Source organism: Anabas testudineus, chromosome 12 (genome assembly GCF_900324465.2).
Source record: "Anabas testudineus chromosome 12, fAnaTes1.2, whole genome shotgun sequence".
NCBI classification, from domain to species: domain Eukaryota; kingdom Metazoa; phylum Chordata; class Actinopteri; order Anabantiformes; family Anabantidae; genus Anabas; species Anabas testudineus.
The window spans coordinates 8,481,735-8,497,730 of NC_046621.1; the positions used below are offsets into that span (position 1 = coordinate 8,481,735).

The following is a 15,996-nucleotide window of genomic DNA, read 5'->3' on the forward strand; positions in this document are numbered from 1 at the left end:
AGTTCTCCACACACGCCACTTGGTGATGACACTGGTGCACTCTCACTTTTCTGCCCACCAAACTGTGCTGATTACACCTGATTCTAACGCTGCAGAGACTCTTGAGTCTAATGTAAAGTGCTTATTAGAAATGTGTGCATGGGAAACCTGGCATCCAGTTATTTATATAATTGCACAAATACCGATGTTGTTTGTTTTACAGATCTGTCCATGGTCCTGAATCTGTTAGCACCATGGACAGAGGCCAGGGGGGCTTGTGTGTTTGCTGTAAACATTTTAACCCATATTGTGCTTTGCAGCTACTTGGTTTAGACATTTCTGAAAGGTACTGGATGAATTTACATGTAACTTTACATATGGTCCCCCAAGAATGACTAGTAATGAGTTTGGTGATCCTTTTATGTTGATCTTTTCATTCAGATCATTGAAATGCTCTATGTCAGTGGACATATATGAAATATACTGTAGGTTATATAACATAACAAGAGTATACATATATGTACATATACATTACATACAGGTTATAGTTTTCAAGTCTGTTTAAAACAACAATCAGGTGTCAAAGTCCTTTGAAGGGATGATCCCAATGTAAGCAATGGAGGACAGAAATCACAGTCCTATAAAAGGTTTATCTGCAAATAATATAAGCCATCAGCTTTCAATACTATTTCGGTGAAGAAATCCTTTGTTTTAAACCACAGAGAAAACGTTATAGTAAAAAAGACAATATAATAAAAAGATAATATGATTTAGGTCATATTATCTCTAGGTACACATATAATAATATTTTTTGCACAGAGCAAAGTCTTTATCATTTTCTGTGTAATAGCTTTATGAATTTATCTTTATTATTTTCTCAGGTGTTTAATATTCACCTATCATTTTTAGACAGGTATTAAAATTATGAACCTCTGCTTAATAAAACAATAAGGTTTTTTTTTATTGTTTATAGTGCAAAAGTAAAATGTAAGATCGAAAAGTTTTTATTTTACAACCAATATAATACTAGAGGTGTTTGGTTTGAAAATGTTATATTTAATACTTTTAATAAAAATAAATAAATTGTTGTGCTTGTTGTGGAGACGTCGTTTTCAGTTCCCAGACGACCACTAGAGGGCGACAGGCTCCACTGACTACCTGCTCTGGAGAGGTGGGTTTGGGTTCCTGCTTAATGCAAGTTCTCCGGCACTGAGAGCAAATATCTAACGCTGTGTCGTGCTTTTAATGGGATAATCAACAACCATCGTCTCTTTCCTCTCTGAGAAGTAAGTCGGCAAAATATAGAAAGTACCTGAAAAGGCGCAGCTGGTTTGTCTGTGAGTTAGCTACTACGCTAAGCTAACCTGTTGGCTTCGGTTACTGAGCGGTGGCTAATGTAGCTTCGTATATTTCACGGCAGGTGTAGCTTGTTCTTTTATTTACTCACCAGTGTTACTTTGTGTTAGTTTTGGAATAACGTGTCATTCTTTGACAAAAGCAACTCGTTACGGTGCGATTCAGAAAGTTCAATAACTGAGTAAAGAAACGCAGTGGACTAAAAATAAAGCTAAATTGTTGTTAGCTAACATGCTAACACTAGCTGTTGCCATCACGAAACATGAGAGCGACCTGCGACCTGTTGTTGACTGTCTGCAACAAAGAGTTGTTCTGACAGCAGGGTACCACTCTCATAAACCTGTTCCTTCCTCCCATCTAGAGACCTTATATTTCAAGAGGTGTAACAGAGGAAATAGGAGCCCGTAATGTTCAATCCTCACATCCATCAGCAGCAGCAGCAGCAGCAGCAGCAACAGTTTCACCAGCACCTGCGGCAGCTACAACAACTTTTCCAGCAGCAGCCTCCGCCTCCTCCGCCCCAGCCTCCTCCGGGGCATCATGTTGCCCATCACCACCACCAGACACCGCGGTAAGGCTTTTAACTCGAGACCGGGGATTGGGCAGGGCCTTGTGGAAGAAATACACTATGTGGCTACTGAGTTTGTCTGTCCTGCAATAATATATGTCAGACTGCATGATTTCAAGATGGCTTACCTTTGTGTGTGTGTGTGTGTGTGTGAGGTTAGGTAAAGGAGCATTCAGCTCTTGAACTGCTATAAATGTATTTTTGTAAGTAAAAACAGGATCTACAGAAAGCATGTTTGTTATTGTCAAACAAACGTGTTATCGTTAATGAATCTACAGTTTCCTCCTGTTTATTTGACTGTCAAACAGTGTGATGTTTATCTCAAAGCTGAACTGAATGTGTGATCCAGTCACTTGTTATCGTCTCCTGACACAAAACCTAATTTAAAAATGTTAAAAAACGTCCCTGTGTGTTAGTGTTGTCAGCTTTTATTACGGCACATTGCATTTAATGCTCATTCCTAGGATGAGCTTGCTTTTTCACAGTTGTCTTTACCTTTTTTATGTAATCCCAGGCTCTTAGTCAGTGTTTGTTTTGCTCTTACTATTTTGGTATAGCAGGATGTAAGGTCATTTTATGAGTTAAATTAACATCCTGCTAAACTATAAAACAAATTACTCTGCTCTTATAGACATGAATGTGTATTTAAACTCTGCTGCTACTGCTGTTTTTCTAGACTTCAATAAAGTTGTAACAGTTACTAATGCTACATCTTTGTTGTGTATTTGTTTTCCAGAGCCATTCCCGTGCCTCCCCAGACAGCCCCTCCTCCTAGGATGGTCAACCTATGCCAGGCGACCCAGACGACCATCATAGCTCCCAATCCCATGTTGCAGGGAGCCATATTGATGCAGCAGATGCAGGGTACTGTTTGAACTACACTTAAAATAAGCTCCATCAAGGGAAAGAGAAAAGCCCCCGTAATTTCTATATATAGTAAATAATAATATGATAAATGAAGTGACTGTTTCACAGGTAATATTTTTTTAAGCATTTAAAAACTAAATCTCTTTTCTTTTGTCCAGGTAACATGCGTGGCTTTGGGATGGGTGGGCAGCAGTTCCGTCAGTTCTTCACAGCTGGAGCCAGGTCATCTCTGCTTGGCCCGGTTCCCATGGGCATGGCTATCAAGTCCCCGATCATGGGTTTCCCAGCTGCACGACCTTATCACCCGCATCCACGCTACTATAGCAACAACACTACAGCTTCTTCTTCCACCTTATCATCCACCAACGCTACAGTAATTATAGCAGCATTTTAATGATTGGAATTATTGTATAAGTATAGGTATAGGATTGCAACCCAGCTAATATACGTTGTTAGAGCTGTGATAATGACAGATCTGTCGTGATATGATGACAATAAGGTTTAAACAGAGGTCGGGGAAATATTCTTACCATGATGGTCAGTGGTTTAAACATAGCTCATTCAGAAACCTGGTTTTCCCACTGTGAATCACTCAAGAGCAACAAAAGCTGTCAGCGTGTCTTTAGTTAAGTCACTGAAAAGCAACGTGGCGCTTGTGTGTTTATAGTTTCCGGACAACAGTGCATTTATGTGGTTGAGAAACACACATAAGCTGCACTTGGCATTGACCAGACAAATATTTGCTCTTTTTCCTTGTGAAATATTTACAAATTAGATTTTGGACAGGCAGGCAAAACAAATCATTTAAATGTGCTAACTTGAGGTCTTGGAAAATGAAAATGAGCACTTTTTTCTGGCAGAGTGATTAACTAAAAAAGTAACAGCAGATTAATGACTAACAAAAATAATAGTTGAGTTCTATTTGATAGCAGGACAAAGTCTTTGTTGGTTTAGGTTTCTCCAAGACCAAAACTAACAAAGGACAGGACAGTTTAATCAAGTTGTCAAATTACTAGCTGCTGTGGTTAAATAGAACATGTTTAAAAATTATCTTTTCGTTAATGTCTCTTTGTCTTGATAGTGTAGGCATGTTAATCAAGCCCAGTCTTGATGCTAACTTTAGTCTAAGCTTATTCATATACAGCATATTTCAAATCCTTTTATCTCTCCATGTGCGTGTGTGTGTGTGTCTGTGTGTGTAGGACACTGCAGCTCGTCAGCAGGACAGGAAGAGAGACAGCGAGCAGATGGCAGCAGGAGGCACAGATGAGCCAGCAGCTAGCAGTACCAATGAACCTGAGAAGTCTGAAACAGGTAGAACTGAAAGTCAGTCTGCACTGAAATATGTTCATTGTTTAATGTAGGAACTTGAAGGGAAATGGCATGTGACTTGGCATCTTTGTTTTTTGTTTTTTTGTTTTTATTCATTTCTAACTTTGGATCTTTGACCCACAGATGGTGCAGTGGAAGGCGTGGATGAGCCCACGCAAATCTTGGAGGAGCAACTGGAAGAGCCTGCACTGAAGAAACAGAGGACTGAGGGGTAAACATTTTTTATTGCTGCATTAAGAAAAAACAGTGTTTCTGTTTGAAGTGTTCTGGTTAAGTTACCTGAGAGTCATAAAATTAAAGAAGGCAGAAATATCCTCTTGTTGATTACCTCCTCTTTTTCTTTATTTCTATCAGCTCAGCTGAGCCCAAAGAACAGCATGTTGTTGAAACTGTCAATATTGCAGATGAGGAAGTTCTTTCTTCAGAATGTAATAGCAACACAGAAGAGAGCCATACTGAAGGTAAACATGCTTGGACAGTAAATGGTTTCAGATATTGCAGATAGATATCAAGCTCTAATTTCATCTAAATGAAGTGTAGTTGAGGTCAGTTGAGATTAACATTTCTCTTGTCCTCAAACATTTTCTCAGACTGTGTTATTCTGGAGGAAGAAAGATCTTCATGTGGATCAGATGTTGTTGAAGGACTGGAAGAGAGCAGAGCTCATGAGGTGACAGTTTAATCACTTATCACTAGTTTGTTTTTACGCAATTATGTCACCATTGCAAAAACTGCTACTGTACAAATGTAGGTCACATTAAACTGAACTGTACATCTCACCTAAATAAATCCATGATGCTGAATTTACATCTGGTTTGTTAAACCTCTCTGTAGGTGCTCAGCTGTTCGTCTGGCCCGTCATCCTCTGGCAAGCTGAATGAAGATGACCAGCAGGTTAATTTACCTCCAGGAGAGTCACCACTGGAAAAAGAAACCTCTTTGGGTTCCCCAGACAACCAGGAAGGAGGAGAGGATGGTGCAGCAGAGGGCACCAACAAGTTCTACTGCTACCTGTGTAGCATCACCTGCCACAACCAGCAAGTGGGTTGAACATTTACAAATAGCAACATGGATAGTAAACAGCTGCAAAGGAAAGAAATTGTGTTGAAGTGATGAATACTGTTGTGTTGTATCTTTAAATTCTCCCCTCTGTGATTTTGTAGAACTTCAGGAGTCACATGAACAGTGTTTCACACCAGCAGAGGATGATGGAGATTCAGCACATGAGCAACGCCTGTCTTGTCACCTTGCTGCCAAGAGTGCAGGAGTCTCTACAAGGAGCAAGCAAAGAAGGGTCAGTGTTGTGTTCTTATTTAAAAAATAAAAAAAAAAGCAATCAAGATAACTGCACACCTTTTTAATAATAAGCATAAACAGGTTGTCTTTCTTTGTGTCTAGTCAGTGATTTTGACTCTTGCTGTTCTTTAAAGGAGATCAGTTTTAAATAATATTTATCTGTGTTCATTGCAGAGAGAAAAAAACTGAGCTGAACCGTTGGTGTGCCACTTGTCACACCCAATTCACCAGTAGCATTATGGACCACCGCCGCACTGAAGAGCACAAAGTAATCAGTTATTTATCTTAGTTTTATTTTATAGTTGTGCACATTTTACAGTTGCATGGTGTAGAGGACAAACTGTTTAATAATATAGTGTTCCTCCATGTCTCCTCAGCTTGCCTATAGAACAGCTATCTCCTCCTGCACAGTCTGCAAGAAACACTTCAGGTCCTCTCAGATTTTTGTGCAGCACCTGCAGTCTCAGGAGCACAGACAGAAGGTGGAGAAGGTATGTGTTTGTTATATTTGTAAAGACATTAGCAAGTATGATATTTTTGCAAAACTAAAGATGAAATTAAACACTCACCTCACAAGTGTACTTGTTGTTTATCAGCTCCAGGAAAAGGAGGGCTGTGAGGTGTTGGCCAAGCTGACAGCAATGGACACAGAGGGTTTTTTGTTGGAAGAGGAGGAGGAGGAGGGCAGTGAAGTGGAGGAGAGGGAGGACGGAGAACAAGATTGCTTTGAGAAACAGGTGATTTTCATGTAATTTGTTGTTTGTAATTCTTTGAGTCAATTGGCAATACTATAGTTTAATAATAAAACTATCAGTATATCCCAAGATAAACATGCCTTTGAGACACTCTGTTGATACTGACTCATGATATAGTTGTTTACTATGTATTTGGTGACCACAGGAGGGCTGGCCCCCCTTTAAAGAAGTGACCCTAAAGGACATGGCAAGTGATGAAAAGTATGACCCCGACACAGTCTATGGTGAGTGATGCCAATCTCCCTTTGTTTTCCTGACTTTTCTTGTATTTTCTGTTTTCTGATCATGTCCTGTATTCTTGTGAAATAGCACATTTAGGTTAAATGTTGCCTATGATTTCTCTCACTGCAGGTTCCAGTTTCTTTGTTCCAGTAGCAGGTTTTATCTGCAGACTCTGCAACAAATTCTACCACTTTGAATCTTCTGCCCTACACACCCACTGCAAATCACAGAAGCATTTTGATAACCTCAAGGTTGGTTTTTATTGACTTTATTTGCCTTGTTTCAACTGCTAAGTAGTGAATAGCTGATGATATCTGACATGAAGGTTATTGTTGTATTAGTACAATTATTAGCAAGAACTAGAAGAAGCCCCAAAGTTCAACCACAGTGTAAGAAATGTGAGTACAGTGCAACACTGCAAGTCAGTTTAGTGTCAGTAGGGACAAAAACATATAAGAGACATAGAAAGAGCCTCTCTACATTAACAGGAGGTGGCCATCCTTGAAAAATGATGCCATGCACAGTTAGGTATTTACACAACAAGCAGACAGGTAAATGCTTAATATATTTCAGTGACTCATCAGACAGTGTGAAGGACATTTCATAGAGTCATCTTCAAGTCAAGAACGGACAGAAAACCATTGACCTCAAAAAGAATAAACTTTTTTAGAGAGCATGACAAAATGTCTGATAATTATTGGCAGCACATTTTTCAAATGAAACTAAAATAATCTAGTTTGTATCAGATGGCTATTACAGTTACCACGTAGTGGACTGTTAAACATGGAGATGGAAATGTGCTGCATTAATATTTTTTAGTGCGCACTGATCTACAGACAAATTGATCCACATCAAACTGTCTGATACATTTTCCATTGCCTAATTGTAGTGTTTTTATCTCAGGCATGCAGATTGTTGCTGAGTCAAAAAGAAGAAGCTGTTGAATCTTCCAGAGAATCTCTCCTAGCTGAGGAAAGCCTCAGGCCTCTAACAGACACAACCACAGACTGTGCAGATAAAAATTCCCATTCCAGTAACACTGATGTAGACACAAACCTAAACTCCATGCAGCCCATCATCACACTTACCCGACTGAAAATGCAGACAGACAACCAACAACAGGAGAAGGACGCAGAGCTCAGCTCAACCTCACAGGACTTCACCACCACCTCAAGAGCCAGCACTGGTAGCACAGACCAAGACCTCAGCCTCCACAGCAAAGAGAAGGAGACCACATCCCAGGAATCTGTAGTTCAGGAGAGTCCTGCCGAGCTGCCTGCTGGCAGCAGAGAGACGGCAGACTCAGAAGCAGCTGCTGCTGTTGAGGATGCTAATGAGGAGGATGAGGAGGGGGAAGCTCCTGCTGTCCCAGGGAGAAAGAACGGCACAGGAAAGGCAAAAGCCACCCCTAAACGCAGGTCAGGCAGGGCCACAAACAGACGCTGAGTCAAAGACGACGCGATGGGGAAAGACATGAAACCTGGTACCACATTGCAATAGGATGCGGCAGTATGTGAAGAGGTGCGCTCACGAAACGGAGACCAAGAAGTGAACAGCCCAGCCTCTCCCCATGTTGGACAGTTTTAAACACACACCAACGAATAAGAAGACTGTTGATGAATTGAGGTGAAACTGAATTTCTTGTGAGTTGCTGCTCCAGGGTGGGAAATTAATGTCTGGTAACTAATAAATGCATTTAGAATGGCTCAGCCACTAGGAAAGGTGACAAAGAACATTAAAAACAGATATGCTGACTTACAAAGGGCTACTCTTTGCTTAATTGTTTGTGGTTGCCCCTGGTAACAGAATTTGTGAATTGGCAGTGGTATTACAAAGCACTTTGATTGACGTTGGTGTCTTTTTTACAGATATTTAAAGTCTTTAGAGGATGTACTGTGATAATTATAGTCTACGTGACTTATATGGAATAGGAGCATGCTGCTTTAAAATCATAAAGACTAAATGCAATTTTTATATATATATATACACAATTTTCAAGGCGTAAGTAAATATGAATTTTCTGAATGCTTGAGTTGAAGGGCATAGAGATACCAATGTATAATTATAAAATAAAAATGTCCCCTAGCTTTTATTCCTAAAAATATAACATTCGAACATGAAATATCTTCAGGCTTTTTAGGTGGCCCTGATCTGTAGATTTTCTGTCCAGCAGTGTCTCTGGCTGACTCACCAGGAAGTTAATTTTCCACCCTGCTGTCACTGAGGATCAGGAGGTTGATGATGACTGACTGTGACTTTTTGCAAATTCTCTAGCTAGCTAGTTGAATGATTGTTATAACCTGCAAACGTAGAGACTGTCTTGACGGTAAAGTGGACACATTTTCCACATTGCTAATCATGTAGCACACGCTTTTAGCGAGCTGAAATGTAGAATGTAACCAAAATAAGTGTTTGAGCAGGCCACAGCTTTCGTTTTTAAAAGTGTTTAAAATTGTATTTTGCCTTGAGTGTTGAGAAATGCTGATCTTGAAACTGATCATAGTTTTATTAGGATCACCATGGGCATTTTATCATATTTAGTTAATTCTTTTCAGACATTTCTGGTTCAAGTTGTTCATGTTTTGGGCAAAAGTAGTTGTCAGCAGCTGTAGCCTTCTCACTGAAATAGTACTGCACAGATTCTTATTGCATACTACCTAAAGCTCCTACAGCATGTCAAGAGTAAGAAATGACAGGACAGCTTCACCTACTGTCAAGGTACATGGATGAGGGAAAACAAACTGAAGAGGTCAAATCTCCAACAACACCAGCAGATTACCCAACAGATTCCGTCAACAACCAGACACTTAGCTAAAAACTCAATAAGACAAGTTGTCCCTGACTCTTCTAGGACTCTACACAATGACAGAAGGTTGTCCTGTCTGCATTTAGCCTAATGTGAAATGTGTCTCTAAAGGGAGACAAAAAGATAGGAATTTGAGGTAGATTTGATGATACAGCACAACAGGGCGAGTTTAGACAAAACCCTATTTTGTGTCCACATTAGTCTAGTGTGCCTGCATTTAGAATGAAATAATATTTCCCTTCATATTTTCATTTCTGTAAAACGCATTTTACATTTGCATTGCATTCACCGCAAAAAAAAAAAAAAAAAAGATGGGTGGTGCTTATTTGCCTCACATTTACCTTTGCTTTTCTCCTCTTAATATCATCTGCAAAGTAGAACCATGAAATGTCCGTAGGCATTTAATGTAGCGAAGTATCTTCAAACTCTTAGCGTGAAGCACCAGTAACGTACAGACCATTCCAGTTAAAGATTATAGAAGTAACTTTGGTTTGGGCATTTCAATTGTCACACACCACCAAAGATTATAAATAGGGATATGTTACTTCCTTCTTCATGACTGGTTTGCTGTTGGAAACATTTCATTTTCCACATTAGAGAACAACATTTTAAACCACACAAGGCTGACACATGTAGCAATTGTTTTAGTCATGGTGGCGACTGTCACATGATTTGATGTTCTGGCTGAAATAACGAGACCTCATCTTTAGCTCTGAAGCAAAATGGAGCATGAGAGAGAAAAGACATGTAAAGGATAATTTCAAACAAAGTTGTATGTTTCTTATTGTATTTTTATTCAGCTACTGACAAATTGAGATGAATAAGTGATGTTTTCTAACTGCTGGAAGTTTAATGTATTTTTGGATGTTTCGTTTTTTGTTTGGAGGTCATTTTAATTTATATTAAAATGTCTGACTATTCCCACACTTTGCTGACTGACTTATGACCCCTGGCAAGCACTTGACAAATATAAACACTTTGCAGATTGCGTTACTTATCGTTTAATTAATGATAATGAACGAGACAGCACAGCATAGATTTACAGTCATACTGCAGATCAAACATAATACCGTGATAGACATCTGGAAAGTTACGCATTTACCTTTTGGGATAATACAGTAACTACAGAGACTGTACATTTAGGACAAGGTTGATGTCGACACACAACAGATGCTTTCGATTAAGCCAGAAACATACTATTAGGTGGCCGGAGGACAGCTGCACTTATGGTGCAGATCATGATATACATCAGCACATACGGTGCAGGAGTTAAGAGACCAAGCTCCTGCCTTTTGGTTCAAGTGCTGGACAAGTCAAAACCTTCAACAATCCTTTAGTCTAAATGCTGTTTAGTGATTTGCAAAACATTTTTTTATTGTATTTTTAAAAATATTTTATGTCTCTGGCTTTTTTTTTTCATGATCTGTACAAGGTCTGTACAGAGGGACACATGAAAGTGCCTTTCGCATTTAATTTCAGCAAGTCAACAAGTGACTGATGCGCAACTTGTATAAACAGCTGCTCATCTCAGGAATCAATCATCTGCACACTGTAAATTAAAACAGGAGGAAAAACTAGATCAGAAGTTCAGAGATGGGAGAATGAATTACGCACATCGAGGGTCTAGTCCAACAAACAGAGGTCAGAATTTGATTAACTTTCATAAGTATTTCTATCCTTGCTGAACTCAGTCTCTTTTGTCTTGCAAGTCCCCATTGTCCTTGCTCAAGTCTTCCTTGCCGGATGAGGAGTCACCATTTGCAGGACGCTGTTCTTCCTGGGTTTGGGATCCTAACAATTGGGCCCTGAACTCCAGCCGAGCTTGCCGGTTTGACTCCATTAGCTCATGCAGTTTGCCATTAAGTGCATCATTCCTCTCCTCCAGATCATCAAGATAAGAGTTGATCTGATCCAGCATGGAGTTGATGGCAACATACTCTGTGGACAAGCAGCAGATATTTTTTTTTCTGTCATGGGAAACAAAGTGATAGCAAAGTAGATCGCCACAAATGATAACACGTCTACAGCAGCACCCACGATTACAGACGGTATCCAAGTCATGCATTAAATAAACCCATATCAGACGTCCCATGAACCCAGTAAGCTAACTGAAAGTCAGAGTCACCTGACATCAAATCATGAGTGCTTCGGGACAGTTTCGACTTAGTAGATTCTAACATTACTGATCAAAATCACAGGAGTACGTTAAAACTAACTATGGGTGTGTCGTGGACTCACCTTTACTTACTGCATTATAATGTTAGTAGCATTGATTACAATAAATAGCAACGTTTTATTACCTTCTTCGTCGAATTCATCTTCGTCATTTATAATATCAGCGTCAACAGAAATGTTTGGATCTCCATTTGGTCCCGACATCGTTAATTATATTTATTTATAACAAAAACTGTTACGTTAGAGAGCGTTGCTATTAAGGTGCTAAGCTAGCTTGGTTACCAGCTAATTCCCACTCAGCAAAGATGGACAGCAAATGCATTAATAAATATCTACTTCAACTGTCGTCTGGAGTATATCCACAGTTTCCAGGGGGTAATATCCAAATAGGCTCAAGATTTGCAAGATTACCAACATTAGTTGGTTGATTAGTTAGTTAGTTAGTTGGTTAGCTAGATTGACATCCATTGTCATTGGCAGGCGTCAAATCTATGTTTACGGAAGCAATGGATTATGGGAGAAATGTGGGCGGAGTTTTACGTTCTTAGCAGAGATCGTTTTACTCTTAAGATGATGATTCACTCTGTAGAGATAACCCGTGGGTATTTAGGGGAAAACATCTACGATTCTACACCACAGAAAATGTGTAAGACGTTTTTTTTTTCAACTATAACTTGTGCCCAGCCTCAAATAATATAAACCATTAATTTAATTTAATTAATCTATTTAAGTTTCTCCAATATCCAAGCATCATAAATCGACCACACTTTCGGTGTGCGGAAATAAGGACAGAGTGGGCTCTCTTTGATTCTGCCCTCCATTAGCTGTCAGTCAGCTGACTGGACGCTCCATCAGCACCAACGTCAGTTTATTAATGTTTAATTTTGCACTTTGGCAGAAAATTAGTTTATTAACCCAATTGCCAGAGACCTAATGACATCACCTGAAGGGATCGCGACCTCTTTTGTTTCATGCAGTTTTGTAACTTTAACCTTTCTCACCGATTTCTCTGCAGGCATTGCTAAAAACAGCCTTTACTTGATGCGTTTTGTGATTTAACCAGAGGGCCGTGTTACATAAATACCGTGACGACAGGTGAACTGGATGCTTTTCATTTAACATAACCTCCCTCTCTTCGAACAGTGGAGGGCGCCAAGATCTCATGCAGTAGAGTCGGTGCAACCCACGTGTGGACGTTTCCTGTATGGGGTGGACTGATCAACACGCTGAAATATCCGTTTTCAAGGTTTTTTAAGCTATGGATGAGTTACCTACGGACCTTAGAGCATTTCTCCTTAACCATCCTTTCCTTCAACTTACAGATGGGAAAAAGGTTAGCGAGCAAATTACTTCACATGACATACTCTTTTATGAAATGCTAACCGTGTTGCTAATTACCCGCATGAGCCTTATACTGGCTGAATGTATTGACCGAGACTGGACACTCTGTAAATGATTGCTGGGTTTATTGTTGCACCAAGCTGAACTACACCATTAACACCACCAAATGCATCCCATCTGCCACCCAATTTGTTGTTCCAGATCAAATGCACACTGAATGGTCACGAGTTTCCATGCAACCTGACGGAGCTGCAGAAGTTCACTCAAGGGAAGAAATATGAGAAACTGAGTGCTGCAGCTGAGTTCAACTACAGCCAGTATGAACCACACATTGTTCCAAGCACAAAGCAGCCGTAAGGATGCATTCATTTTCCCCACACATGCTTCTATCAGTCAGTATGGACAGAACAAATCCTGTCCTGATTGTCCCTTCAAATGTCAATTTCAGGAATATATTGGATCTGTCAGATTATCCTGCACTTTATCATGTCTCTTCTAATGTTTCCTGTGTGTTTCCCAGAAAACAGCTCTTCTGTAAACTGACCCTCAGACATCTCAACAGGCAGCCGCATCACGTCCTAAGACATGTGAACGGGAAACGCTTCAAGAAGGCTCTCTCCAAATGTCAGTGCATCACTCTTTTTCAGTAATTAATTAGTGGGTTACTTTGGTGACATCTCCATTATACAGTGGAGATGTTATACAATCCAGCCCCAGGTCACTATAGACTTTTTGTCACACCCATCATTCAGACTGGGAAATCAACACTGCCTGATGTAATTTTGTATTTGTGTTTTACCACCTTTCTGCTGGTAAAATACTGGCTGAATATATGACACAATCGTACAAATTCTGCTTGACTTGAACCTGCACTCTCACAATTTGTGTAAATTAGAAATTCTGTGAACTGTGTTAAATTTATATTTTCCTAGATATTCAGTTATGATACATTACATTTACAGTTTTCAGCCATAACTTTTTTTCACACCATTTTTGTGGAGCTTTAATATATTTTGGCAGTCACATATTTAAAGTTTTAAAATAACTGTAAATCTCTATTGATCGGCATTCATATTAAGCTGTGTAGGGCATTCTTTATTCATGAGCTTAAAAACTGAAACAAGACATAATTATGACAGCATCAGAACATAACAACGTTTTAACTAACTCTGTTGATATGAGTGGTTACACAGTTCACAATGTCATTCCACAATTCAATTCATTTCCTGACATGACTGTCTCATCCTCGCTTTAGATGAAGAGTGTGTGCAGCAGGGGATTGAATTCCTTCCAGCCAGGCTCAAACAGAAAAAGCCCAAAGACATAGGTGGGGAATTCAATCAGGGAAAGGTTTCAAAACACGGGAGCAGCAATTGGGAACCTTCATCGAGTGACGAGGATCACAGTGACTCAGAAGACAGCATGAGCGACCTCTATCCCCGTCAGTACCCCAAGTGCATGCATTGTAGACTTTGTCCACCTGTTTAATGATAGCATTTAATTGAGGATCTGTAGTTTTGCCTTTGCTGGTGATTTAAGTATTCCATTACATTTAATTGGTAGTTAAATACACTGATAAGCCACCTGGCAGTGGTGTGCAGTTTTACTGTTTGCTGAAACACTGTTATTTTCCCACAGCAACCATGTTCAGTTTAAAAAACACAGCAGAAGAAAGTATGAAGAGTGACGGAGATAAAGAGGAAGATGACTTCCTAACAGATGAGGATGAGGAAATGGAGGTGGACAAGCAGGTGGTGCAGAAACGCAAAAAGGTCTGAAATAACATTTGTGCACATGTTGGATCTGTTTCATCAATGTTGTTTGGAGGTTTTCCTTGGCGGGCAATAATGCTGTTGTACTTATGTCTTCTAGGTCCAGGGCAGTGGTTTTCAGAAGAAATTCAGAAATAACCAATGGAAATCAGGACGGAAGAAACATGCTAAAGTGAAGAAAGGTGCAAAGTGAAAAGTAATATGCAAAACTATATGTGTAAAGTATTTTTATATGTTGTGTTGGCAAGCAGCACTACACTACAACATCCACTTTGGTATAGAATTACTACATCTGAGTTTTCCTGATCTGTGTAAAAGTAAGCATCCTCTACCACGATGCTTAACAGGAGCTGTCTGACTTTCTGCAAAGGATGTTTCACAAGTTGTGGTCAAAAAAAAAAAAGTTAAAAAGGCTGGTTATTGACCGTGATATGTAAAATGTGCTTGTGGCACTAAACAGATCATTTAAACTGAAAAGGCTGTGTTTCCCAGTTCCCAAGGAAGAACACATGTATAAAATACAACTCTGTTTGGACTGGCAAACATTGTCTGTGCTTTTTCTTACAATCAATAATGTGAAGATTCAAGCGAAAGGTGAGACTGACCTCAACTATTATTTGCATTTAACAGAATGTTTAAAAAAAAAAAAAAAAAAAAGCTTCTCACAAAATTAGAAGAAAAACATGTCTTTCCCAGGGAAGCTTCTACTTTTTGTACATTTATTGGACAGCATATTATACATAATGTAGGTGGAGTAATCATCTGTTAAAGTGCAGTTCACACTTCTGAATTAGCTGCTGCAGCTTATCGTGTTCTGTGTTCTTGTGTGCTATCAGCACCATCTATTTCCTCTTCCGTTTGCCTCAATCTAGATGTTGAAGCCACTTACATTATTGCCTAATACTTGGCAATGCATTTATAAAAACATGGCATGTTCTACACAAGTCCTGTGTAAGGGAATATATATATAGATAGATAGATAGATAGATATAGATATACATGTAGTGTGTGTGTGTGTAAAAGCAGAATATTTAAAAACCTTCTCTGAGCCCTCAGTCTTGATAGTTAAGAAGCCGTCTGTACAGTAGCTCAGCCTTCTCCTGGCAGATATGGTCATTACCCAGCAGCGGCATGTCTGACGGCTCATTCCCAGCTGGCTGTTCTTCATTCCACAAACACCAACTTCAGTATGAAGTAACCACATGTATTGATCTGTTCCCATGAACTAAACCAGATCTGAACCAGATCGTCAACCTTGAACAGCATGGTCAGATGCTGATGCTTAAGACTGTGAGACTCTGCAGCGTCTGTGAAGCCTTCAGCTGTCTTTACAGCTGGCTCAGAAGGCTTGTTTTGTAATTGCGTGGTCTAAAGCCTCAGTACACTTTACCTAAGCGTTACAAGCTGGTGGGCCTGTTATAAATGCCATACAGGCTGGACGGACAGCGTGTAAAACAATGATTCTAACCACTTCCAAGCCCATAGAATTAAACCTTCAGTATATATTACGATGCTTCTGAATGGTTG

General features: G+C 39.6%; 3 protein-coding genes across 4 annotated transcripts; 2 read left to right on the forward strand and 1 right to left on the reverse strand.

The window, feature by feature from the left end:
- Window positions 1–1,111: 1,111 nt before the first annotated feature.
- Window positions 1,112–10,101, forward strand: ciz1a (cdkn1a interacting zinc finger protein 1a). Its single transcript, XM_026355259.1, has 16 exons — window positions 1,112–1,265; window positions 1,697–1,906; window positions 2,640–2,767; window positions 2,929–3,143; window positions 3,973–4,084; window positions 4,226–4,313; window positions 4,457–4,563; window positions 4,693–4,772; window positions 4,937–5,143; window positions 5,266–5,396; window positions 5,573–5,666; window positions 5,776–5,889; window positions 5,995–6,135; window positions 6,299–6,377; window positions 6,505–6,626; window positions 7,279–10,101. Exons 2-16 carry the CDS (start codon window positions 1,743–1,745, stop codon window positions 7,819–7,821), a joined length of 2,325 nt encoding a protein of 774 aa, XP_026211044.1. The 5' UTR covers window positions 1,112–1,265; window positions 1,697–1,742; the 3' UTR covers window positions 7,822–10,101.
- A 65-nt stretch (window positions 10,102–10,166) lies between these two features.
- Window positions 10,167–11,850, reverse strand: c12h9orf16 (chromosome 12 C9orf16 homolog). The gene is made up of 2 exons (XM_026355260.1): window positions 11,482–11,850; window positions 10,167–11,119 (listed from the first exon to the last, which is right to left on the reverse strand). The coding sequence occupies exons 1-2, from the start codon at window positions 11,558–11,560 to the stop codon at window positions 10,869–10,871; spliced, it is 330 nt and encodes a 109-aa protein (XP_026211045.1). The 5' UTR covers window positions 11,561–11,850; the 3' UTR covers window positions 10,167–10,868.
- Window positions 11,851–12,166: 316 nt separating this feature from the next.
- On the forward strand, window positions 12,167–14,872 carry surf2 (surfeit 2). 2 transcript variants are annotated; one of them, XM_026353796.1, is made up of 7 exons: window positions 12,167–12,218; window positions 12,500–12,689; window positions 12,899–13,050; window positions 13,218–13,321; window positions 13,953–14,138; window positions 14,336–14,469; window positions 14,570–14,872. In XM_026353796.1, the coding sequence occupies exons 2-7, from the start codon at window positions 12,615–12,617 to the stop codon at window positions 14,660–14,662; spliced, it is 744 nt and encodes a 247-aa protein (XP_026209581.1). In that variant the 5' UTR covers window positions 12,167–12,218; window positions 12,500–12,614; the 3' UTR covers window positions 14,663–14,872. The 2 variants fall into 2 exon arrangements, with proteins under 2 accessions (XP_026209581.1, XP_026209580.1); XM_026353795.1 differs by lacking the exon at window positions 12,167–12,218 and having other exon boundaries at window positions 12,246–12,689.
- The last annotated feature ends 1,124 nt before the right edge of the window (window positions 14,873–15,996 follow it).